At 41.4% G+C, this 27,309-nt stretch overlaps 1 protein-coding gene, 1 long non-coding RNA gene and 1 pseudogene across 3 annotated transcripts in view; 1 reads left to right on the top strand and 2 right to left on the bottom strand.

Moving 5' to 3' along the window:
* Positions 1–4,440, bottom strand: part of LOC118153788 (uncharacterized) — a 36,937-nt gene extending 32,497 nt beyond the window's left edge. Inside the window, exon 1 of the long non-coding RNA XR_004743333.3 lies at positions 4,218–4,440. This is a non-coding gene — a long non-coding RNA (uncharacterized LOC118153788). The remainder of the gene's footprint in view (positions 1–4,217) is intronic.
* A 54-nt stretch (positions 4,441–4,494) lies between these two features.
* Positions 4,495–27,309, top strand: part of APPBP2 (amyloid beta precursor protein binding protein 2) — a 74,644-nt gene continuing 51,829 nt past the window's right edge. For both annotated transcript variants that reach the window (XM_078373718.1, XM_002748188.5), the window contains exons 1-2: positions 4,495–4,914; positions 25,541–25,629. Coding sequence is in view for 1 of the 2 variants with exons in the window: in XM_002748188.5 (XP_002748234.1) it covers positions 4,777–4,914; positions 25,541–25,629 (227 nt within the window). In the remaining variant the exon portion in view is untranslated. The remainder of the gene's footprint in view (positions 4,915–25,540; positions 25,630–27,309) is intronic.
* On the bottom strand, positions 17,059–17,430 carry LOC108591772 (splicing factor 3B subunit 6 pseudogene; annotated as a pseudogene).

A 27,309-nucleotide genomic window follows, 5' to 3' on the forward strand; every position in this document is an offset into this window, starting at 1 on the left:
GTTGTCCAGGCTGAAGTGCGATGGCGTGATTTCTGCTCACCACAACCTCTGCCTCCCAGGTTTAAGCAATTCTCCTGTCTCAGCCTTCCAAGTAGCTGGGATTACAGGCATGTGCCACCATGCCCAGCTAATTTTGTATTTTTAGTTGAGACAGGTTTTCTCCATGTTGGTCAGGCTGGTCTTGAACTCCTGACCTCAGGTGATCTGCCCACCTCAGCCTCCCAAAGTGCTGGGATTACAGGCTTGAGCCACTGCGTCCAGCCTGCCCATGTATTTTCAAATAGCTGTTCTCAGGCTCACTAATTCTTTCTTCTGCTTGAACAATTCTGCTATTACAAGACTCTGGGCTGGGTGTGGTGCCTCACACCTCTAATCCCAGAACTTTGAGAGGCTGAGGCAGATAGATCACTTGAGCCCAGGAGTTCAAGACTAGCCTGGACGACACAGCAAAACCCTATCTCTCCAAAAAAATTCAAGCCACGCATAGTGGTGTACACCTTTAGTCTTAGCTACTCCAGGGACTGAGGTTGGGAGGGTTGCGTAAACCTGTGAGGTTGTTGAGGCTGCAGTAAGCTAACATCATGTCACTGCACTCCACCCTGGGTAACAGAGTGTGACCTCATCTCCAAAAAAAAAAAAAAAAGATTCTGATGCATTCTTCAGTATGCTAATTCCATTTTTCAGCTCCAGAATTTCTGCTTCTTTTTAATTATTTCAATTTATTTGTTGTTTATCTGATAGAATTCTGAATTCCTTCTTTCTGTTATCTTGAATTTCTTTGAGTTTCTTCAACATGGCTATTTTGCATTCTCTGTCTGAAAGTTCATATATTTCTGTTCCTCCAGAATTGGTCTCTAGTGGTTTCTTTAGTTCATGTGATTAAGTTATGTTTTCCTGGATGGTACTGATGCTAGTAGATGTTCTTTAGTGTCTGGGCATTGAAGAGTTGGGTATTATCACAGTCTTCACTGTCTGGGCTTGTTTGTATTCGTCCTTCTTGGGAAGGCTTTCCAGATATTTCAAAGGACTTCAGTGCTGTGATCTAAGCTGTATCTGCTTTAGGGGGTATCCCAAGCCCAGTAATGTTGTGTTCCTGCAGACTTGTAGAGGTACCATCTTGGTGTTCTTGGATAAGATCCAAGGGAATTCCATGGATTTCCAGGCAGAAACTCTTGTTTTCTTCCCTTACATTCCTTAAATATGCAAAATCTCTCTCTCTCTCTGTGCTGAGCTGCCTGGAGCTGGTTGGGAGGAGGGGGGATTTACTCCAAACCCAGTAACACTGTAGTTCTTTGAAGTTCTTGCAGACTCTTACCACCTTGATGGTCAAGGACAGCATCTGGGAGAAATTCTCTGGATTACCAGAAACTCTTGTTCTCTTATCTTACTTTCGCCCCAATGAATGGAATTTCTCTCTGTCCTGAGCCACATAAAGCTGGGAGTGGAGTGACAGAAGCATCCCTGTGGCCACCACCACTATGACTGCACTGGGTTAGTGCTGAAGCCAGCATAGCATTGGGTCTCACCCAAGACCTGCTGTAACCACTCCCTGGCTACTGCTTACGTTCACTCAAGGCCCTGGAGCTCTACAATTAGCAGGTGGCAAAGCTAGCCAAGTGTGTGTCTTTCCATTGAACTTGCCCATTCAAGGTGGCAAGTTCCCCCAGGCCCTAGGTAGATCCAGATGTACTGTCCAGTAATCAAGGACTAGAGTAAAAAATGTTAGAAGTCTACCTGGTATTCTATTGTACTGCAGCTGAGCTGGCTCTCAAACCATAAGACACAGTCCTTCCTACTCTTCCTTTTCCTTTCCATAGGGAGACTAGCCTCACTCTGTAGCCACCACCACCACAAGCCATGGGAAGTACTTGCCAGACTACCACCAATGTTTCCTTAAGGCCTAGGGGCTCTCAAATCAGTGTGTGGTGAATGCTGTCTGGCCAGAGACTCACCCGGCATGGCAGTGGGCTCTACTCTGGACCAGGGCAGGTCAGAAATGCCATTTAAGAGTCAAGACCTGGAATCAGGAACCCCAAGGGCCCACTTGGTGCTCTACCCCTCTGTGGCCATGCTGGCACTTGAAGCTAGCAAGTCTCAGAGGATCATATCCAAGGTCCACAACGTAGTACCTGGGTATATCTGCTGGTTATTTAGGGCCCAAGGGCTCTTCAATTAGAAGGTGATGAATACTGCCAGGACTAAGTCCTTCTCAGGGGTCTTATCCTATCTGGCAGTTTATCTGCTCTTGGTCAGGACCTCCTAGTCCATCACACACATCTGAATAACTTCCAGTATGAAAGCAGTGAAGAAGGATCAACAGGCCCTTTCATCCAGAATCCCCTTTATGACTATATACATTTTTTAATGTCTAACTCAGTGATATGGTTTGGCTCTGTGTCCCCACCCAAATCTCATCTTGAATTGTACTCCGATAATTCCCACGTGTTGTGAGAGGGACCCAGTGGGAAATCACTGAATCATGGGTGTGGTTTTTCCCATACTGTTCTCATAGTAGTGAATAAGTCTCACGAAATCTCATGGTTTTATAAGGAGAAACCCCTTTCGCTCGCCTCTCGTTGCCTGCTGCCATTCACATAAGATGTGACTTGCTCCTCCTTGCCTTCTGCCATGATTGTGAGGCCTCCTCAGCCATGAGGAACTGTAAGCCAAATAAACCTTTCTTTAATAAATTGCTGAGTCTTGGGTATGTCTTTATCAGCAGTGTGTAAATGGACTAATATACTAAGCATTCAAGGTTTACACAGCAATCAATATGTGTGTCTGACATACCTTTACCTGTTTACAGGACCTTACTACAGGTCCTGATTTAGCCAAAATGTCCAATAACATGTGCATTTAATTTCAGGGGATTCACGGATTCCTTGAGGTAGGGTTGCTGGATAAAATACGGATGTCCAGTCAAATCTGAATTTCAGATGAACAACAAAGTTTTTTGTTGTTTTTTGAGACAGGGTCTCATTCTGTCACCCAGACTGGAGTGCAGTGGCATGATCATGGCTCACTGCAGCCTCAACATCCTGGGCTCAAGTAATCCTCCTGCCTCAGTCTCCTGAGTAGCTAGGACTACAGGTGCACGCCACCACACCTGGCTATTTTAAAATTTTTTTGTAGAGATGGTGGTCTTGCTATGTTGCTCAGGCTGGTCATAAATAAGTTTTTAGTATAAGCATGTCCCCTGTAATATTTGTAGAAATAATAGATAATTATTCTTTTCTGTGGGGCAGGAATCCTGAGCTTCAAAAGCACCAGCGCCTAAGAAGCGATGAAGAATTTGCTGACTGAACTGAATGCATGAGCCAAACTATTGCATGGAACATACTTACATTTCAAAACTATTTGTTTATCTGACATTAAGATGTGACTGGACATTTGTATTTTTTTACTTGCTAAATCCAGCAATCTGATCTTGAGGCCATTCACAGCTTTCCTACTTTCATAGATTATAGAGGAAGAGTTTATATAGACTGAAGAAGATTAAGTGTGTTTCTTTTTTGTGGAATTATTTAACCATTTAACACATAAGTACTAGGTGAAGGGTAAACCGAAAAAACTCTTTCTGCTTCTTTTATATCTCTAAATGTCAATGAGGACATTATTATCGCTGTTTTCAGGACTTACATCATAAGAGTGACTATGAGTTTGATAGTCTCACCAACACTATGGCCAATAATTTCCATGTTAAATTCCTAGAACAGAAAGATGTTACATCAAATTCTTGAAATTGCAGACTTAGAAGATTAAGTTACATAAACAGCAGATGTTCAGGCTGGAAAGGAAAAAAGCTGAAACAAGTACTACCAATTATTCAAAAATCCCCTGAAGCTGCCACTGTAACTCTGGGAATTGGAATATCATTAAGTCCTATCACGGCCATCACTTAGCCTTTTTTCTCTTACTATTATTTGTAATTCCATAATCAAGCTAGCCTTCCTACTAAGTTCTGGGGCAGGAGTTTTCTTTTTTCGGAAATTTTATTTGGATAAAGAAACATGGTCAAAAAGTTAAAACGGTGCAAATAATTACACAAAGAAAAGTAAGTCTCTCTTCTATCGTTACCCCTAGTTCTTGGACAGCGGGTTCTTAACTTGGGTTAGGAACTGCAGTCTAATTCCAGAGGAATGTGAATTTTCTCAATGCATAATTTTCAATGTACAGATAATTTTGCTCGTTTGTGGGGAGAGGATCCAAACTTTTACCTGAGCCTCAAAAGAGTCCGTGATGCAGAGAACCTGCTGAAGTAAACGATGCGCCCGAGTGACTCGGAACGGGGGGTGCAAATATCGTGCAATAATTTGTCCCCTGTGTGAAAAGTCTACCCCTATACACTCCACTCCACTAGCCGGGCACTAGGAAACGACGCTCTCCGGGGGAGGCATCCAGCTCTTCCTAAGTTTTCCGCCCGGCGCATTCCTCCCCTTTGGCGCGTCGGCGTGCGCTTACGTCATGACGCCTCACACGCAGCCCCGCCCCTGCAGAGATCCGCGGTGGGACGGAACCTGGGTTTCTCTCAAACCGGGAATGTGAGGCTTTGGCCTGGCCGGCCGCTGTTCTCGGTACCACTTTTCACCCGGGGCTGCGTCCGCTGCCGCGGTTCCTCAGTTCGCCCGCGGAGGCAGGGCAGCCGTGCCTTCTGCCGTGCGCCCGCGTGGCTGCCACCGCCCCTCCGAATCCTCCGGGGCCGCAGAGGGGTTCGCTACGGAGGGAGGCGGGGGCCTTCGGGAGGAGGCGGAGGAGGCGGAGGAGGAGGGAAGGAAGATGGCGGCCGTGGAACTAGAGTGGATCCCAGAGACTCTCTATAACACCGCCATCTCCGCTGTCGTGGACAACTACATCCGCTCCCGCCGAGACATCCGCTCCTTGCCCGAGAACATCCAGTTCGATGTTTACTACAAGGTATGCGCCGTGGGCCTGCTCTCTGCTCTCCGCCCGCAACCCCGGGGTCCGCACCCCCTTCCACGTCTGCGAACCCCCGCAGTTAACCCCTCACCCCTCGCAGTAGGCTTGCTTCCCGAAACGTCTGATGCGGTGGCCGCGTTGCCAGTTGAGAAGCACCCTGTCTCCCCATGCCCTGTCTCTTAAGCTTTTGGGGCCTTGCAATAATCTTCCTGAGGAGTCTTGCCCGCTTTTGGTGTTGCTTTCTACACAGTGACCCTCTTTGGTAGGCCTTTTCCGTGGACTTCCTCTATCGCGCCCCTGTCCCACCTAGTCCTTTCCTTCTAGCTTGTATCTTCAGGATATTTTCCACCCTTTCCTTCCAATTAAGTGTCAGCATAAGCTAGACTTTTTTTCCCTGCTCCTCCCCCGACCCCTTCCTACTTTCTCATCTCACCTCCTTCCTTCCCCTAGTGTTTTGGTTTTTTTGCCTCGTGTTCCTTCATTTCTCCTTTCTTTTCCCAGTTGGGAAGAAGTTAGGGATTATTGGAAATAATCTGTGTGTTTTATTTGCATATTCTTTAAAGCTTTGATTTTTTTGTGGGAGAGGAAAAAGTTTATACTTGCAGTTAAATTAGGAATTTTTGAAGATGGCAGTGCTGATCAACTGTTTGAAGAGGACAGGGAGAGAGATCAAAAAAATACTTTCGATTATGTTCCTGTGTTTGAAAGTTGCAATCTTGCTAAGAATTGCTTCTCAAAAATCTGAACAGAAAGTCTCCAAGCCACTCTCCAAGGAGTTTCAAGGGTAAATGTCCTTAGATGTGAACTATTTTTGCACTGTTTTGAGAGTGTGGAGAACTTTATGAACTCAGAGCCTGCCTCTTCTCTCCCCCACATTTGAATATGAACACTGGATTTATTATTCAGTCCTCCTTGTCTTGAATCCGTGTCCATAAGGCTTAGTCTCCAGTAGCCACCCATGCAAAATGTTACCAGAAGTAGAACGTAATTTATTTTTTAGATCTTAAATACTTCCTCTTGATCTGTAATTTGGCTTTAACAGTGTAAACTGATATTTTAACAAATGTGTATGTTCTTATGTAGGTACGGTTTATGGCAGTTGTTTTATTGGGAAGATTGCCTAGAATATATATATATATATATATATATATATATATATATATATTTTTTTTTTTCAGAATTAGCAGTTGATGGGCTGCATTCTGCTAAATCCAGCTGCTTTGCACCAATTCTAACAATTAAAGTGGAGTTTCCCCCCTAAATACTTGGAGAAGATTCATTTAGGTCATGCATATTATAATTTTTGATTTAGGAAAAAGTTTCCTTTATTCTTAATCCCTTTGATACATTTATTTTCTTCTGTGTATATCTAAGGACATTTTGTTCATTTAAGATACATTCCTCTGCAGGAAGGACAAATTAGATTTGTCTTTCTCAGCCTGGGAGACTGCAACTTTGTGTGTGCTCTCTGTCCATTTTATTAAATCATATGTAATCTTGTACCTCATATGTAATCTCTTCAGAAGAAATTATTGGGAATGTGATCAAAGTATATTTACTAGTTGAATTCGCTCAAAATACTTGAATGTCTTCTAGTAACTTTCACCTCTAATTGACGCTTTTCATTTGAAGACTGTTAGTATGAACAGACGGTGCTTTTGTCAGAATTTCTGTTTGACGTAGTTCACACAGTTTTAATATTGCTCCTTTTTGGTACACTTTTACTTCTTAATAGTTGTATGCTTATTGGGAGTATGGCACTGTGCTAAGATGAAGGCAGATTACATGTGCCTGTAACTGTGTTAAGTGCTTTTATATAGTTACCTTGTTTAATCTTCAGAATTAAACTGTACTTCTGAAGTAGAGTACAGTATTACCCTGCTTTATTGGTGAGAAAGTTAAGTAATTTAATTAAGGTCTTAAGCCTGATATTTAGTTCCTGAGTTCCTTGCTTTTTTACTTAGATACCTATCTTAAGAGAGTAGATTATTTTCGTGAAAGATATTATAACCCTAATTTTTTATTAGCTTCCATAGAAGTAGAGTGAAATTCAATGCCAGGAATCTATTCTAGTTTTTAGTGGAGGTATAAGAAGAAATTATTCTTTTTATTAAAATTAAAAAAAAAAAAAAGAGGTGGGGGTCTAGCTATTTTGCCCAGGCTTGGGGTTTTGAGTTCCTGGACTCAAGTTATCCTCCTGACTCAGCCTACTGAGTAGCTGAGACTACAGGCATGTGCTGCCACACCTGGCTTTTCTTCCTCTTAAACACTGTATTATACAGTGTTTTCTTGTACTTATACATAAGTATAAGAAACTTATTTTGTGTGGAGACAAGATCTTGCTCTGTTGCCCAGGCTGGAGTGCAGTGGTGATCATAGCTCACTGCAACCTTGAACCCCTGGGTTTAAGCAATCTTCCCATCTCAGCCTCCTGAGTAGCTGGGACTACAGGTTCATGCCACCCACACCTAGCTAATTTTTATTTATTTATTTTTCAGTATAGATGAGGTCTTGCTATATTGCCCAGGCTGGAGAAACTTTTTAAAGCAGTATAATTGCACACATAAATATAATATGCTAGTCCTCTGCCCAACTCGTGAAAATTTTAGGAAGCTTTACTATTTACAGTTTCCATTTTTCTACACTTTAAAGCCAAGGAGAAACTCATCACTACATCTTTCTTGCAGTCCAAATTTCCATCAGTAGGCATAGTCATAGACAAAATTGTAGTATTTGTGGAATCATAAATTTCCCCATCTGCTTGTTTGGTGTAGTACAGTATGACTGTGTTAATTTTTGTAATAGCTTCAGATAAAGGCACAGTCATAAAGCATTAGGAGATGGGGTTATGAAATGAATGGAAGGTAAAGAAGTAGGAGTGTTGACTGCTCCATAAGCAGGGAAGGGAGAGAGGAGTTGATAAATAGGGTAAAATATGAAGTATTTCTTCTTTTTTTTTTTATGTAAAGAATGGAAGACATTAGAATATATTTGTTGGCTGCATGGCAGAAACCAAGAGAGTGAGCTTGAATATCCAAATGAGATGGGAAATAAGTTATGGAGCAAGGTCCCTGAGCAGGACCATTAGTTGATGAGTCTTGCCCATTTTTGGTCTTTCCTCCTTCACCATACCTAAATTAAGGTATTATCCTTATATTGGAGTTGGGGAAATAACTTTTCTTCTAAGATCAGAAGGAAATAATTAAAGATATAAAGGCACGGGGCTCACACCTGTAATCCCAACACTTGGAAGGCTGAAGCAGGAGGATCGCTTGAGCCCAGGAGTTCAAGACCAGCCTAGGCAACATAGTGAGACCCCCGCTTCTGCAAAAAAATAGAAAAAATTATCCAGGTGTGATGGTGCATGCCTGTCATCCCAGCTACTTGGAGGCTGAGGTGAGAGGATTGTTTAAGTCCAGGAGGTCAGAGCAGGCAGTAAACTTTGGTTGTGCTACGGCACTCCAGCCTGGGCATCAAAGGGAGACCCTATCTCAAAACAAGTCATTAATATAGATAAGTTTGTAAGAATGATTGTAATGAACTAGGAGGTGAGTTCATTTGCTGAGGATGATTGGTAGTAGTAGTAGCTTTTATGTAGGAAGTCTAAACAGAAGTTGGGAATGGCTACTGAGATGTATGAGAATGAAAGGTTACTAAAAATATGTAAAAGAGGCCGGGCGCGGTGGCTCAGGCCTGTAATCCCAGCACTTTGGGAGGCCGAGGAGGGTGGATCACGAGGTTAAGAGATCGAGACCATCCTGGTCAACTTGGTGAAACCCCATCTCTACTAAAAATACAAAAAATTAGCTGGGCACGGTGGTGCGTGCCTGTAATCCCAGCTACTCGGGAGGCTGAGGCAGGAGAATTGCCTGAACTCAGGAGGCGGAGGTTGCGGTGAGCCGAGATCGCGCCATTGCACTCCAGCCTGGGTAACAAGAGCGAAACTCTGTCTCAAAAAAAAAAAAAAAATATGTAAAAGAATTGACAGTTCAGTAAAAATCAGTACCCTACAAAATACAGTCATGTGTTGCTTAATGACAGGGATACGTTCTGAGAAATGCATTGTTAGGCGATTTCATGCTTGTGGGAACATCGGGAACATCAGAGAGTATATTTTACACAAGCATAGATATGTAAGCCTAGATGGTAAAGTCTACTGTACACCTAGGTTGTATGGGATAGCCTCTTGCTGTTAGGCTACAAACTTGTACAGCGTTGTTACTTTACTGAGTACTGTAGGCAGTGGTAACGTAGTAAGTATGTCTGTATCTAAACCAGGGGTGTCCAATCTTTTGGCTTCCCTGGGCCATGTTGGAAGAAGATAAATTGTCTTGGGCCACATGTAAAATATGCTAACGATAGCTGATAAGCTGAGGGGAAAGAAAAAAGGAAAAAAAATCTCATAATCTTTAAGAAAGTTGATGAATTTCTGTTGTGTTGCATTCAAAGTTGTCCTCGGGGCCAGGTGTGATGGCTCATACCTGTAATCACAGCTCTTCTGGAGACAGAGGCAGGAAGACGGCTTGAGCCCAGGAGTTTGAGACCTGCCTGGGTGAGATAGCGAGACCCCATTCTTCACAAAAAGGAAAAACAAAAAGTGTAACTGAAAGCTGTCCTGGGCTACATGGCGGCCTGCTGGCTGTGCATTGGGCAAGCTTGATCTAAACATAGAAAAGTTACAGTAAAAATACAGTATAAAAGATAAGAAATGGTACATCTGTATGGGGCACGTAACATAAATGGAGCTTTTAGGACTGAAAGTTGCTTTGGTAAGTCAGTGAGTAGGTGGTGAGTGAATGTGAAGGCCTAGGACATCACTGTACACTACTGTAGATGTTATAAACAGTGTATACTTAAACTACACTAAATTACTGTTAAAAAATAAAGTAATTGGACTGCAATGTCACTAGGCAATAGGAGCTTTTCAGTTCTATTGTAATCTTATGGGATCACCTGTATATGCAGTTGGTTGTTGACCAAAATGTTAGGTGGCATGTGATTGTAGTGGCTTGGATTCTGAAAGTTTTCTCTCCAACCATTTTGGTATAAAAGCGGATAAGATGAAGTGAAAGAATTGTAAGCCAGATGCAGTGATACATGCCTGTAGTCCCATCCTACCTACCGGGGAATCTGAGGCAGGAGGATGGTTTGAGCCCAGAAGTTGGAGGATGTAGTGTGCTAGCTATCGTTGTGCCTGTGAATACTGCACTTCAGCCTGGGCAACGCAGTGAGACCCCATCTCTTAAAAAAAAAATTGTAGAACTCGATACAGAGTGAAAGAAAATAGACAGGGGGCTGCATTCTTATTCTAAAGAATGAAGTTTATTGTCAGACATGATAGCTCACACCTATAATCCCAGCAGTTTGGGAGGCTGAGCTGGGAGGGTCTCTTGAGTCCAAGAGTTCAAGACTGGCCGGCCGGGGCAATGTGGTGAGACTCTATCTCTTTAATAAAATGAAGTTTATGATCTTTTTATTTTAACTGCCGAAGGTCTATTTTGTGTTTTGTTCCAAATACGAAGTATGCCATACAGTTAAGCTTTACCTAGGTGACATGTTTCAGTAATGTGTTCTATTTATTATGTTCACAATCTTGATTTTTTTTTTTTAAAACAAGTCTCGCTCTGTTGCCCAGGTTGTAGTGCAGTACCACAGTCTCAGCTCACTGCAACCTCCGCCTCCTGGGTTCAAGTGATTCTCCTGCCTCAGCCTCCCAAGTAGCTGGTATTACAGGTACCTGCTACCACGCCCAGCTAATTTTTGCATTTTTAGTAGAGATGGGGGTTTCACCATGTTAGCTAGGCTGGTCTTGAACTCTTGACCTTGGGTGATCTGCCAGCCTTCTCTTCCCAAAGTGCTAGGATTACAGGAGTGAGCCACTGCACCCAGCCTCCTTAATGATTTTTTAAAAAAATTATTTAAAGTATCATGCTGAAAAGAAAAAAAAACAAAATAAAAACAAGTATCATGCTGAAAACCGTACTAATTAGGTTCTGATTTAGGATGAGAGTTAATTTTTTTCTTTTTATCTATATTTGTATAGCTATATATAGCTTGAACCAACATTCAGTTTTCTGAGAATTTTAAAAAATTCACTGACGGCCAAGCATGGTGGCTCCTGTCTGTAATCTCAGCACTTTGGAGGCCATAGTGGGAGGATTTTGCTTAAGTCCAGGAGTTTGAGACCAGCCTGGGTAACACAGTGAGATCCCATCTCTCCAAAAAAGAAAAAATTAGCTGTGTGTGGTGTTGCCTGCCTATAGTCTTAGCTACTCAGGAGCCTGAGGCAGTAGGATTGCTTAAGCCCAGGAGGCTGAGGTTTGCAGTGAGCTGTCATTGCACCACCATACTCTAACCTGGGTAACAGGGTGAGACCTTGTCTCAAAACAAAAAAAAAAAGATTAAATTTGGCTACTGAAATTATAAAAGTATCAGAAGAAATTATTGGGTCAATATTTTGGAATGGGAAATGACTGAAATTTCTTTTTTAGAGAAATTGGTTTTCTTTCTTTTGTAAGAGACAAGGCCTCCCTCTGTTTCCCAGGCTATCATGCAGTGGCGTAATCATAGCTTACTGCAGCCTTGAACTCCTGGCCCCAAGTGATCCTCCTGCCTCATCCTCCCTAGTAGCTAGAACTACAGGTGTATGCCACCAGACCTAGTTAATTAAGAAAAATTTTTTTCTCCTTCTTGTAGGAGATAACAACAAAAATACCTTAAAAATTTTTTTTCATAGAGACAAATCATATCTCACTTTGTTCTCCAAACTGGTCTTGAACCCTAGCCTCAAGCAATCTTCCCGCCTCAGCCCCCCAGAGTGTTAGGATTACAGATGTGAGTCACTGTGCCTGGCCTAAAAAAATATTTTTAAGGTAATATGCAAATTATGAAAATGTCAAACACTATAAAAATAAGTGGCCAGGAGCAGTGGCTCATACCTGTAATCCCAGCACTTCGGGAGACCAAGGCAGGAGAATTGCTTGAGCCCAAGAGTTCCACACCAGCCTGGGCAACATAGTGAGACATTGTCCTTACAAAAAAAAAAAAAAAATTATTCAGGCTTGGTGGTGCATGTCTGTGGTCCCAGTTACTAGAGAGGTTGAGGTGGAAGGGTCATTTGAAGCTTGGAAAGTCAAGGCCACTCAATGACCTGTGATTGTGCCATCACATGCTAGCCTGGGCAACACAGTGAGAACTTGGCTCAAAGGAAAAAAAAGTAATGTAAAAATAATGTTAAAATCTATCTTTACCTCTTCTCTTGTCTTATCATCTTGCCAACAATGGAATACCATCTTGGCATGAAGAAGGCTTTTCTAAGAATGAAACCGAAACCCGGAGGAAAAAAAGAAATTGATGTGTTAGAATGCATTAAAAAGTAGAGAGCCAGGAGCAGTAGCTCACTCCTGTAATCTGCGAACTTTGGGAGGTCAAGCTGGGAGGATGGCTTGAAGCTAAGAGTTCTAGACCTGCCTGGGCAACATAGGGAGACCCTGTCTCTACAAAAAAATTAAAACTTAGCCAGGCACGGTGGCATGCGCCCATGGTCCCAGCTACTCAGGAGGATCACCTGGGCCTGGGAGGTTCAAGGCTCCAGTGAGTGGTGATCTTTTCACTCCACTGTCAGCCTGGCAGAGTGAGACTCTGTCTTTCACAAACACATACAGGGTGGGGATGGTAGTTCATGCCTGTAATCTCAGCGCTTGGAGAGGCCGAGGCAGGTAGATTGCCCAACCCTAGGAGTTCAAGACTAGCCTAGGTAACATGGCAAAATGCTGTCTGTACCAAAAAATAATAAAAAATTAGCCAGGCATGGTGACATACACCTATAGTTCCAATTACTTGGGAGGCTGAGGTGGGAGGATTGCTTGAGCCCAGGATGGGGAGGTTGCTGTGAGCCAAGATCATGCTATTGCACTGCAGACAAATTGAGACTGTCTCAAAAAAAAAAAAAAAAAAAAAGAAAAAGAAATTGTTAGCACACTTTAAAAAAACACTCTGCAAATGACGGCATTTGACAGATGAAGGGCATGTTTTTTTATACAGAAAGATCTAATTCTAATCAGTTTGAGAAAGGCAGCTAAGGCAACTAATTCATGTCCTGAAAACCTGAACAGCCAGCTTACAGAAGAGGAAATATGAATGGCCAATGAACATTAATGGATACTCAACTGAAATACAAATACAAGTGCAAGATGAAGCCAAATGCAAGAGAATCATGATGATAAAGATAGAAAATCTGGAGGAATTAAACTTAATTGTTACCTAGCAGTAACAGTTAAGATAATATGGTATTGGCACATGGGTTGACGAATAGCCCAGTGGATCAAAATGCACAGTCCAGAAACTGACTGATACATATGCCATCACCAACATTATGATAAAGGTGATACAGCACTAAGATAGGGAAAGGAAAGTCAAGTTAATGGTATTAGTCAATTAATTTCTGTATCAGGGAAGAAAGTATCTTGACTTTACCTCATACCACACACAAAAGTCATTTCCAGATAAATTGCTCATCTAAATGTGTAAAAACAAAACTGCTTTTTAGAAAAAAAAATTTCTTTATGTCAGCAAATATTAATTAGGATCTCAAAGTAGGTAAATATAAAGTGTGAAAAATTGGTGCTATATTAAGATCAAGAACATCTTATCAAAAGATATCATTAAGCAAGTGAAAAATCAAGCCACAGAGTGGGAGAAGATATTTGCAGTGCCTCTATCTGACAAAGGACTCATCGTACACATAAAGAATTATACATTAATAGCAGAGCAAAAGCCAGGCACAGTGGCTCACGCCTGTAATCCCATCACTTTGGGAGGCTGAGGCAGGTGGATCACCTGAGGTCAGGAGTTTGAGACAAGTCTGGCCAACATGGTGAAACCCCATCTGCACTAAAAATAAAAAAAATTAGCCGGGCATGGTGGCAGGCGTTTGTAATCCCAACTACTTGGGAGGCTGAGGCAGGAGAATTGCTTGAACCTGGGAGGTGGAGGTTGCAGTGAGCTGAGATTGCTCTGTTGAACTCTGGGCTGGTGACACAGTGAGACTATGTCTTTAAAAAAAAAAAATAGCAGAGAAAAACACTTAGGTTTTTTTTTTTTTGGTTGTTTTTGTTTTTTGTTTTGTTTTGTTTTTAATGAAGAGAACTTAAATAGGCATCCCAAAAGAATATTCAAAGGGCTAGTCAAACATTTAGAAAGCAACTCAACCTTATTTTCTCTTCAGAGAAGTACTATTTTACTGTACACCTGTCACAGTGACAAAATGAAAATGTAAATAAGGATATGGAAAAATAAAAAACTCTAATACATTGTTAGTGGGAATGTAAGTTGATAATGCCATTTTGGAAAAGTGGCATTATGTACTAAAACTGAACATATACACACCCTGTAAGCCAGTAATGCTACATCAAGATATATATGCTTACGAATGTTCATAGCACCACTATTCATAATAGCCCCAAAGTGGAAATTGTCCAAATTCCCATCAATAGAAGAATTAATATTAATAAATAGTGGGATAATCATACAGTAGAATATTATACAATGAAAATGAATGAACAACAACTACTTGAAATAATATGAATAACTCTTGCAAATGATAGTGAGTAAAATAAAGCAGTCACAGGAATGTATACCAGAGGTTCCTAAACTTTCTCACTTTGTAACACTTGGTTCATGGTAACCCCAGGCTAAAAGAAATACCTGTGACAGTTCTGTTTATTAAGTAATGAGATCCAAAAAAACTTTATATTGTTTATGTCCTAACAACTTAAGATCTGTTTTTTAAAATGCACAAGAATCGAAAAAACTTCCATTCTTAGACAACCACATTAACTAATGGGATGTATGTTTATTGGGCAGTGTACAGCATCTCAAACCTTGGAATCAGACCAGATACCACCATTCTCATCTTTTTTTTTTTTTTGAGATGGAGTCTTACTCTGTCGCCCAAGCTGGAGAGCAGTGGCAGGATCTCTGCTCATTGCAACCTCTGCCTCAGCCTCCTCAGTAGCTGCGATTACAGGTGCACACCACACACCTGGCTAATTTTTTACATTTTTGGTAGAGACGGAGTTTCACCATGGCTAGGCTGGTTTCAGACTCCTGACTTCAAGTGATTGCCTGCCTCAGCCTCCCAAAGTGCTGGGATTACAGGCATGAGCCATTGCGTTCAGCCTGGACTTATGTTTCTTATTGACTTATTTTTATTGAGACTGTGTCTCAAAAAAAAAAAAAAAAACTTTCTTTTTTTGAGACAGAGTCTCACTATGTCTCCCCGGCTGGAGTGCAGTTGCTCATGTCTGTAATTCCAACACTTTGGGAGGCCAAGATGGGTGGATTACTTGAGGTCAGAAGTTCGACACCTGCCTGGACAACATGGTGAAACCCCATCTCTACTAAAAATAAAAAAATTAGCTGGGTGTGGTGGCGGGTGCTTGTAATCCCAGCTACTCGGTAGGCTGAGGCAGAAAAATCACTGAACCTGGGAGATGGCGGTTGCAATGAGCTGAGATTGCACCACTGCACCCCAGCCTGGGTGACAGAGTGAGACCCTGTCTCAAAAAAAAAGTTTTAAAATAATATCAGCCTTTACCTATCAGATTGTCATGGTTGAAAAATTCAAATCACTCATACCCTTTAACCAACAATACCATTTAAAGAATTTTTTCTCCGGGAATACTTGTTGAATATGTGGAAAATCCTATTCAAGGATATTCAGTGTTTGTTTATAACGATGGCAAAGTTGAAAACCGTATGCTAATCAGGAGTGGACTATCATAGTGCGTTTATAAAGAATGAGTATTCTGTATATACTGGAGTAGAGATGCCAGAACATAGAGCAAGTAGGGAGAATAATAAGTTTGTTACAAAGTAGTATGAATAGAATAATCTTATGTGTGTGTTTTGTTTTTGCTTTCTTGGTGGAAATGGGGTCTGACTATGTTGCCCAGGCTGGTCTTGAATTCCTGGCCTTAGGTGCTCTTCCTGCCTTGACTTCCCAAAGTGCTGGTATTATAGGTATGAGCCACCTTGCCTAGCCTCCATTGTGGGTTTTTTGTTTGTTTATTTTGAGACGGGATCTTGCTCTTTTACTCAGGCTGGAATGCAGAAATACAGTCACCACTCACTGCAGCCTCCACCTCGTAGGCTCAAGTGATTCTCCCTGGTAGCTGGGACTTACAGTTGTGTACTGCCATGCCCAGCTAATTTTTGTATTTTTTCCAAAGATGAGGTTTTGCCGCATGGTTCAGGCCAGTGTTGAACTCCTGGGTTCAAGTGATATTCCTGCCTCAGCCTTCCAAAGTGTTGGGATTATAGGTGTGAGCCACGATTCCTGGCCATTTTTGCTTTTTTTTTCTTAATGTGGGGAAAATATATGTATATTTATGTGTTCACATTGAAAGAAGAAATATAGGGGAACAAAACAAAAAAAATTTTTTTTTGAGAAAGAGTCTCGCTCTGTTGCCAGGCGCCAGGCTGGAGTGCAGTGGCCTGATCTCAGCTCACTGCAACTGCTGCCTCCCAGGTTCAAGCAGTTCTCCTGCCTCAGCCTCCCAAGTTGCTGGGACTACAGGTGCCTGCCACCACGTCCAGCTAATTTTTGTATTTTTTTAGTAGAGACGGGTTTCACCATGTTGGCCAGGATGGTCTCAATATCCTGACCTTGTGATCCGCCCACCTCGTCCTCCCAAAGTGCTGTGATTACAGGCATGAGCCACCACACCTGGCCACAAAACAAAATTTTAATGGTGTTTACTTAAGGAGTAGGGTTGTAGATGCTTTTTACTTTGTACATGTATGCTTTGCTGTATTTTATTTTATTTTTGAGATGAAGTTATGCTCTTGCTGCCCAAGCTGGAGTGCAATGGCACGATATTGACTCACTGTAACCTCCGCCTCCCGGGTTCAAGCGATTCTCCTGCCTCAGCCTCCTGAGTAGCTAGGATTACAGGTGCATGCCACCATGCCTGGCTAATTTTTTGTATTTTTAGTAGAAATGGGGTTTCACCATGTTGGCCAGGCTGGTCTTGAACTCCTGACCTCAAGTGATCCACCCACCTCAGCCTTCCAAAGTGCTGGGATTACAGACGTGAGCCACTGTGCCCAGCCTCAAAATAAAAATGTAGAAAACAACATTTATTTTGGTGGATCTGTGTTGATACCATATTTCTCCTTGAGAAGCTTCAACTGTTCCTCCTCCTCTTTTGTGTCCATCTTCTGAAATGCCTTGTTGGCATTGTAGTACAAAACCACAAATTATCTGTTAGAAACATTGACTCCCAATAGGTGATCACAGGCATTCTTGGCAACAAAGATTTCTTCATAGACCACATAAGCTGTTCCTCTAGTTTCAGGTGTGTTCCCCACTCTGATTTGATGAATAGTTCCGTATTTGCCAAATATATCATACATTGATTCAGTTGTGATTTTGTATGACAGATTTCTTATTTATAGTATTCTATTTACTTCAGGTGGAAGTCAAATGCCTGCCCTCTTAGCCACTTGCATTGCTGTCTTGGCAGGCTGATGAGGTTACTGTAGCAAATGCTGAAACTCCTCCAGACACCTCCTGAGTTAGCTGGGCTTCAGACGCTGCATGGCGTCAGGGCGCTGGACATCAACACCCAGGCTCTGCCGGAAGCTGTTATAGCACCCACAGAATAGCACTGTCTCACGCCGAGACACATCCATGTAGCATTCCCTTTCGAATGGACTCCCAGAGCAAAAAACAAAAAAACCCTTTTATTTTTTAAAGTAAAGACTTTCAGACTTATTTCTGAAACTGTATACTATGTGTTCAGCACTTTTTTTTTCCCCCTGAGACGAGTCTTCTGTTGCACAGGCTGGAGTGCAATGGTGCAGTCTCAGCTCACTGCAACCTCCGCCTCCTGGGTTCAAACGATTCTCCTGCCTCAGCCTCCCAAGTAGCTGAGACTACAGGCACGTGTCACTACATCTGGCTAATTTTTGTATTTTTAGTAGAGATGGGATTTCACTGTGTTGGCCAGGCTGGTTTCAAACACTTGACCTCGTGATCCGCCCACTTTGGCCTCCCAAGGTGCTGGGATTACAGGCGTGAGCCACTGCTCCCATCTCTATTTAACATTCTTGAAGTGCTAACCAGTACAATTAGAATTAGTAAAAATTGGCAAAGTCAACTGAAAAACTATAGCAGTAAAGGAGCTGATTACATGTTTATAATTAAAAATTCAATTTTTCTATATGCAGTACAGGAAAGATTACGTCTGATTCAAAATAATAAAACACCCCAAGGAGTAAATCCAAAAAGACACCCAGAAGTCTTCAATAAATGTAGAAGAGACAATATTTTGTTCCTAGATTAGAAGATTTGGGGTTTTAAATATGTAACTCTTCCCAAAATCTATATGTTCAGTGTAAATTTAATCAGAATCCCCAGAACCATTCTTAGAACCAAGTTAAAAATTTTAAAAATGTGTAGTGGGAAAAAATATGTATATTATATACTAAAGTTTATTAAGCATATTCCAAACTCTTGCAAATCAATAAGAAAAGGAGACTGAAAAGTGTGCCATTATGTTGACAGTGATTTTTCTATGTAGATGGTAAAATTGAGCAATTCTTTTTGAAATTCCCTACATATTCTAATGTTCTTAAAAACATAAATTCTGAAATCAGAGAAAACAAATGTTTTACAGTTGGTTATCTAGAATATAGAATGAGTTTTCTTATAGAGGCAGAATATATATATATATATATATATATATATATTTTTTTTTTTTTTTTGAGACAGTCTTGCTTTGTCGCCAGGTGTCAGGCTGAAGTGCAGTGGCGCGATCTCGCTCACTGCATCCTCCGCCTCCCAGGTTCAAGCAGTTCTCCTGCCTCAGCCTCCCTAGTAGCTGACTACAGGTGCGCGCCACCATGCCCAGCTAATTTTTGTAATTTTTAGTAGAGAGAGGGTTTCACCATGTTGGCCAGGATGGTTTCAATCTCGTGACCTCGTGATCCACCCACCATGGCCTCCCAAGGTGGATTACAGGTGTGAGCCACCATGCCCGGCCAGAACGTCTTTTCTTAGCTATACTGACCTCTCCTTCTGCCTCATAGGAACACTTCTGATTTTCACCACATATTGGTAGTAAAACTTCAAGAAGAGAAGCTGAGAAACTTATTCCAAATACAGAGATTGCTGGTATATATTGTGTTAGTCTGACTGGTTATTGCTTGCTGGCTATGCCTTAACATCTAGCTAGATTTTTGTTTTGAACTTCCATTTGTACTATGGTAACATCTCCTACCTTTAACACAATTATACTATCTTGACAATTAGGCCATTGACCTATAAAGTGAAATATGCAGTAGGAGAATCTGGGTAAATACACAGTTCATTCTTTTAACCATGGGAGGAAAAAAAACTCTTAATTTCTTGTTTCATGGATGATTGACCTAGTGACATCATCATCATAAATGGACAGCATATTTTAAGTTTTAGTAAACTATTTTCTGAAATGACACTGTAATCAAACAACAGATAAAGGACATTAAATGTATGGTATAAAGTACAAAGAAAAGGAATTCTGATATAACTTTTTTTTTTTTTGAGATGGAGTTTTGCTCTTGTTGCCCAGGCTGAAGTGCAATGGGACGATCTTGGCTCACCGAAACTACCGCACCACCTCCTGGGTTCAAGCGATTCTCTTGCCTCTGCCCTCTGAGTAGCTAGGGTTACAGGCATGTGCTATCACGCCTGGCTGATTCTGTATTTTTAATAGAGACGTCTCCATATTGGTCAGGCTGATCTTAAACTCTTGACCCCAAGTGATTCGCCCACCTCAGTCTCCCAAAGTGCTGGGATTACAGGCATGAGCCACTGCACCTGGTCTATAATTTTTTCAGAGTACAGATGAATTTTTTTCCCCAGAGACAAGATCTTACTTTGTCACCCAGGCTGTAGTGTAGTGGTGCAGTTATGGCTCACTGCAGCCTCAACTTCCCAGGCTCAGGCAATCCTCCCACCTCAGCCTCCCAAGTACCTGGGACCACAGGCGCATGTCACCACGATTGGCTTTTTTTTTTTTTTTTTTTAGAAATGGAGTCTCCCTACATTGTCCAGGCTGGCCTCAAACTCCTGGGCTCAAGCAGTCCTCCTACCTTGGCCCCCCAGAGTGCTGGAATTACAGGTGTGAGCCATGACATTCAACCTCAAATGAGTTTTTTACTTTTTAAAATCGTTTTTGAGGCAGGATTTTGCTGTGTTGTCTAGGCTAGAGCACAGTGGTATAATCATAACTCACTACAGCCTCAACCTTTGGGGCTCAAACTAAGTACTTGGGACTACAGGTATGTACAACCACGTCTGGCTAATTTTTTTATTTATTTTATGGAGAAGGGGGTCTTGCTACATTGCCCCTGTTGGTCTCGAACTCCTGGTCTCAAGCAATCCTCACGTCTTGGCTTGCCAAATTGCTGGGAATACAGGTATGAGCCACTGTGCCAGCCTTCAGAATCATGTAAGTGAAGATAACACGTTTATTAAATGAAACATATTCTTCTTTTATGTTAGAGATAAAGGATACATTTATAAGAATTTTCTGTTTTAGAAAATTAAATACGTAGAAAAACAGAATAGAATAATAGATTCCTATATGTCTGCCACCTAGCTTTAATAGTTATCAGTTCTTGGCCAGTCTTGTTACTGAATCTATTCTTCCCTTCACTTTCCCCTTTCATGTAGTGTTGGGAAGCAAATCTAGACATCAGATAATTTCATCTATACATATTTTAGTAACTACCATACTCTTATAACACCTAAGGAACATGAACAATAATTCTTTAATGTTCTTAAATATACAGTCACTGTTCAAATTTTCAGTTGTTTCAAATGTGTATTTTTTTTTTTTTTTGAGGTGGAGCCTTGTTATGTCACCTAGGCTGGAGTGCAGTGGCATGATCTTGGCTCACTGCAACCTCTGCCTCCAAGGTTCCAGTAATTCTCCTGCCTTAGCCTCCTGAGTAGCTGGGGTTACAGGCATGTGCCATCATGCCTGGCTAATTTTTGTATTTTTAGTAGAGACAGGGTTTCATCATGCTGGCCAGGTTGGTCTCGAACTCCTGACCTCGTGATCCACCCGCCTCGGCCTCCCAAAGTGCTAGGATTACAGGGCATGAGCCACCATGTCAGGCCTCAAATGTGTATATTTTTATAGTTTGCTTGTTTGGATCAGGATCCAGGTAAGTTTCACATGTTAACATTTTGTTGATAGACCTCTTTAGTCTCTCTTGATCTACAGTTTACCTTTCCTTCTGTTTTCTTTTCTTTGCAACTTATTTGTTGAAGAAACACATTCCTTTGTCCTGCAAACTCTACAGAATTTCCTGAAGTCTAAATTTTGCTGATCAGTATATACAGCATTTTCATCTCCCCTCAGAAAGACCTGGGTGTGTTTGCATGTGTCTGTCTGGGGACTTCATGAGTTTCACTGGTTTCAGACCTTTTTAATGCCATATTCTGAGTTTGGGGTCTGTAAATCATCTAGGTAGTATGAATTTGGACCAGGTACCCATGTATGTCCTGGGCTGGAGGTTTCAGCTTTTCATAGGAGATTTGCTAAGACCAGAGGAGATGTTATAGACTTCTTTAGGCAGGTTGTTAATCTCCAGGTCTCTTTGCTTCCAGGATATACTGCCTCAGCTCCTTTCTGGACTTTGATACCTAGGTACTTTCAAGTTTGTATTTTCTTAATTTTTGGCAACTCTGGGGTTTCTATGCCTGGTTTCAGTTTAGCTATTTATCCAAAAGTTATTTTGTGATTTTTATTTTTTTAATATCCAGCCTTTGTATGTTTGAAAAGGGTTGAAAGGCTAGCATCTTTGTCTGCCATATTGCTCGAAATGTTACTAGCAATTTCTCTACATCTGAACTTCTTGGAGTAGATATTTTATTTGTGCTCCTTTTTTTTTCTGAGATGGAGTTTCGCTCTTGTTACCCAGGCTGGAGTGCCATGGCGCGATCTCGGCTCACTGCAACCTCCGCCTCCTGGGTTCAGGCAATTCTCCTGCCTCAGCCTCCCGAGTAGCTGGGATTACAGGCACGCGCCACCATGCCCAGCTAATTTTTTTGTGTTTTTAGTAGAGATGGGGTTTCACAATGTTGGCCAGGATGGTCTCGATCACTTGACCTTGTGATCCACCTGCCTCGGCCTCCCAAAGTGCTAGGATTACAGGCTTGAGCCACTGCACCCGGCCTATTTGTGTTCTTAAAGCAGTTTGTCTCCCTTTGTTGTATAATCTGTGAACATTTTTTTTCGTCTTTTGAAAGATTCTAAATTTTTTGAGATTAGAAAACAGTTCTACAAAATAATACAAAAATTAACCAGGTGTTGGTGACTCGCACCTGTAGTCCCAGCTACTCTGGAGGCTGAGGCTGGAGAATCCCTTGAGTCCGGGAAGCAGAGGCTGCAGTGAGCTGAGATTGTGCTGCTGCACTGCAGCCTGAGCAACAGAGTGAGACTCTGTCTCCAAAAAAAAAAAGGAAGAAAGAAAAAGAAACAGCTTGGCTGGGTGTAGCAGCATGTATCTTCTTGGAAAGCAACTCTCTTGAGCTCAAGAATTGGAGGCTGCAGTGAACTGTGATCACACCACTGCACTCCAGCCATGGTGACAGTGAAAATGAAAGGTGCTTACAGTCTGATTGGAGAGGCAGTAGTAAACTGTGTGGAAATGAGGTTTTTCCCAAAGTGTCACAGTTACCAACCAGATTGACCTGGACGATTTCAGTAAATAAGGATGTACTATAATAACAATACTAAATCATTGATTTAGTGTTGATTTAGAGTAGAGACTATATCTTGAATTTTTTTGTGTCTTCTGAGTTTCTGAATTCCATCTAAAGTAGGTAAGTACCAATTTGGATTATTGATTTAGAAAATATTTAATGGGACCAGGCATGATAGCTCATGCCTCTAATCCCAGCACTTCAGGAGTCTGAGGTGGGCAGCTCACTTGAGGTTAGGAGTTCTAGACCAGCCTGGCCAACATGGAAAAACCCCATCTCTACTAAAAATATAAAAGTTAGCATTGCATGGTGGTGCAAGCCTGTAATCCCAGCTACTTGGAAGACTGAGGCACGAGAACTACTTGAACCCGGGAGATGGAGGTTGCAGTGAGCCAAGATTGTGCCACTGTGCTCTAGCCTGGGTAACAGAATGAGACTCTGTCTCAAAACAAAAAAAAAAGAAAGAAAGGTTCAATTGAAGACTACATCCCAGCATTATGCAATATATCCATGTAACAAACCTGCAGAAAGAACGGAAAGAAGGAAGGAGGGAGGGAGGGAGGAAGATTCAGTTGAAGCCCACACCCCAGCATTATGCAATATATTCATGTAACAGACCTGCACATGTACCCCCAAATCTAAAATTTTTGAAAAGAGAGTAAAGAAAATATTTTTTTTCCAAAAAAAGAAAATATTCAATACACTAGGCGCTGTGCTACGTATTGGGAATATAGTGGTGACTATGGTCACCTCATAGAAGGTTGAATGTGATGGAATAATATATATATATATATTTTTTTTTTTTTTTTTTTTTTTTTTTTGAGACGGAGTTTCGCTCTTGTTACCCAGGCCAGAGTGCAATGGCCGTGATCTTGGCTCACCGCAACCTCTGCCTCCTGGGTTCAGGCAAATCTTCTGCCTCAGCCTCCTGAGTAGCTGGGATTACAGGCACGCGCCACCATGCCCAGCTAATTTTCTGTATTTTTAGTAGAGACGGGGTTTCACCATGTTGACCAGGATGGTCTTGATCTCTTCACCTCGTGACCCACCCGCCTTGGCCTCCCAAAGCGCTGGGATTACAGGCGTGAGCCACTGCGCCCAGCCGGAATAATATATTTAACAAATGACTGCTCAGCAGTGAATGCCTGCATGTCTTAATGCTACCATGGAGGTAAAAAAAACAGCGTGTCATGAAAAAGTTTAACAGGACACAGAATTTAGATTGCCGAGTCAGAGGAAGGTCTCTGTGAGGAAGTAACATAGTAGTTGAGAGGATTTGGATGAGTTATAAAGTTATAATATATATATATATATTATATATTCCTAACCAGGCAAAGAATCATGTTACCAGTGCTTCATGTAGAGGTAGTAGCATATGTGTGCAACTTATGAGCTGTAAGAAAGCTAAGGTAGGAGGAATATAGGGGACAGGGAGAAACAGTAGTAAAAGATTAGGTCAGAAAGACAGGCAGGCATCAAAGCTGGGGGCAGTGGCTCAGGCCTTAATACCAGCACTTTGGGAGGCCTAGGCAGGAGTATTGCTTAAGCCCAAGAGTTCATAGACTGTGCTAGGCAACATAGTATGACCCTGTCTCTACAAAAAAATAGAAAAATTAGCCAGGCATGGTCGTGCATACCTGTAGTCTAATTACTGTCTGGGGCTGAGGTGGGCGGATTGCTTGAGCCCAAGAAGGAGATTGAGGCTTCAGTGAGCCATAATCATGCCACTGCCCTCCAGCTTTTGGGACAGAGGTGAGACTGTCTCTCAGGGAGGAAAAAGAAAGAAAGAAAGGCCAGGCACAGTGGCTCATGCCTGTAATCCCAGCACTTTGGGAGGCCAATTACTTGAACCTGGGAGGCAGTGAGCAGAGATTGTGCCATTGCACTCCAGCCTGGCAACGGAGCAAGACTCCATCTCAAAAAAGAAAAAAAGAAAAATTAAGCAGCTGAATATAGAAACTGCCAGTATTCGTTAATAGGACATATTTTCAAACTAAAGCAACACTTTTTCTAAGTTCTGTTTTTAAAACTCATTTAGTAGGATGCACCAATTTTTAGTCATTAAAGGAATACAGTGAATTGTAAAATACATAAAATTTTGTTTTTAGGCAAAGTAGTTGTATAACTTGTTTTTGTTTTTATTTATTTTTTTTGAGACAAAGTTTCACTCTGTCACTCAGGCTGGAGTGCAGTGTCGTGATCTTGGCTCACTGCAACCTGAGTTCAAGCAATTCTCCTGCCCCATCCTCAAGCAATTTCCCTCCTCCGCCTCCCTAGTAGCTGGAATTACAGGCTCAAGCCACAGCACCCAGCCTTAAAATGTTATTTTAAATAGCAGTTCTAAAATTTTAGGACGTATAAACCATTATGATGTGATTAGAAATCCTTTCATTCTGCATTATTATAGACATACTCTACTCTTGGTGTGTTTTTGAATTGTTACACTCAAGACTGAACTGAGATTTTTGAGGTGGTCATATTGACCAGCTCTGTTTTCTGGACATTACCTTTGCCATTATTTTGATAACTTTACATTGACTCTCCAGTTTTGTTTAAGTAAAAAAGTTAACAGGTTAACATTTCTTTAAAGATTTTTATCTGTATTTAATAAATACATAATTATATAGTACTCTGTAGTACTTACCATGTTCCAGGTACTGTTTGTTCTAGGGGGTTTACAAATACCAATTTATAATGATTATATACAACTACTAAAATATTTTTATATGAATTGTAGAAATTTGTTAGTGTTACATTTCTTTTAAGCATCTTTCCTGAAATAAATCAAATTACATTTATCAAATATTATTAAAAATAAAATTGTAGAATTTTAAAATCATAATTATTTGTTTTTTATTTCAGCTTTACCAACAGGGACGCTTATGTCAACTGGGCAGTGAATTTTGTGAATTGGAAGTTTTTGCTAAAGTACTGAGAGCTTTGGATAAAAGGTAAATTCTTTTTTAAAAAATTGTGGTAAAATATACATAACATAAAGTTTACCATTTTAACCAAATTCAATGGCATTAAGTATATTCACATTGTGCAACCATCAGCACCATTCATTTCCAGAACTTTTTCATTACCCTAAACAAAAACTCCTTACCCATTAAATAGTAACTCCACATTCCCTCCTCCCCTTATCCTGTGCAGCTGCCATTGTACTTGAGATGAGTTTGACTGCTCTGATATCCCGTATAAGTGGAATCCTATAATGTTTATCCTTTTGTGTGTGTTGTATTTCATTTAGCATAATTTTTTTTTTGAGACGGAGTTTCACAACCTCTGCCTCCTGGGTTCAAGTGATTTTCCTGCCTCAACCTACCCAGTAACTGGGATTACAGACATGCGCCATCATGCCCAACTAATTTTGTATTTTTAATAGAGACAGGGTTACTCCATGTTGGTCAGGCTGATCTCAAACTCCTGACCTTAGGTGATCTGCCTGCCTCGGCCTCCCAAAGTGCTGGGATTACAGGCATGAGCCACTGCACCCGCCCTCATTTAGCATAATGTTTTTAAGGGTCATCTATGTTGTAGTACAAGTCAGAATTTCATTTCTTTTTGTGGATAGATTATATTCCATTGTGTGCATATACCACATTTTGTTTATTCATTTGTCATGTCAATGGATATTTGGGTTATTTCTATCTTTTGGCTAGTGTGAATAATACTGCTCTGCACATGAGTATAGAAATGACTTTTGAAGTCCCTGCCTTGTGTTATTTTGGTTATATACCCAGAAGTTGAATTGCTGGATTATATGGTAATTCTATCTTTATTTGTTTATTTTTTGAGAGACTTAGTTTCACTATATTGTACAGGCAGGCCTCAAACTCCTGGGCTCAAGGGATTCTCCGTTCTTAGCCTCCCTGCTAGCTGGGACTACTGGTGTTCTGCCATTGCACCCAACTCCTGTTTCCAGTTTTTTTGAGGAACTGTCCTACTGTTTTCCATACTTTTTTTTTTTTTGAGACATATTCTTGCTCTGTTGCCTAGGTTGGAGTTCAATGGCATGTTCATAGCTCACTGCAAACAAACTCTCCTTGGCTTAAAGCCATTCTCCCAACTCAGCCTCCTGAGTAGCTGGGACTATAGGCACATGCTACCACACCCAACTAATTTTTTTTTATTTTTAGTGAAGATGAGGTCTCTCTAGGTTGCCCAGGCTGGTTTCGAACTCCTGGGGCTCAAGTGATCCTCTTGCCTCAGTCTTCCAAAGTGCTGGGACTTAAATACAAATTTTTTTTTTTTTTTTTTTTTTAAACAGAGTCTCACTCTGTCGCCAGGCTAGAGTGCAGTGACACAATCTCAGCTCACTGCAACCTCCACCTCCCGGGTTCAAACAATTCTCCTGCCTCAGCCTCCCGAGTAGCTGGGATTACAGGCACGTGCCACCACACCCGGCTAATGTTTGTATTTTTAGTAGAGACAGGGTTTCACCATGTTGGTCAGGATGGTCTTGATCTCTTGCCCTCATGATCTGCCTACCTTGGCCTCCCAGAGTGCTGGGATTGCAGGCATGAGCCACCGTGCCCAGCCAAATTCATTTTTAAGTTACTTTTTAAAAAAATTCCACTACAGCTCTTTTTCTTTTTTAAATCTATTTATTTAACTTTAGGTGCATATTA

The sequence above is a fragment of the Callithrix jacchus genome, chromosome 5 (assembly GCF_049354715.1).
Source record: "Callithrix jacchus isolate 240 chromosome 5, calJac240_pri, whole genome shotgun sequence".
Classification (NCBI taxonomy): domain Eukaryota; kingdom Metazoa; phylum Chordata; class Mammalia; order Primates; family Cebidae; genus Callithrix; species Callithrix jacchus.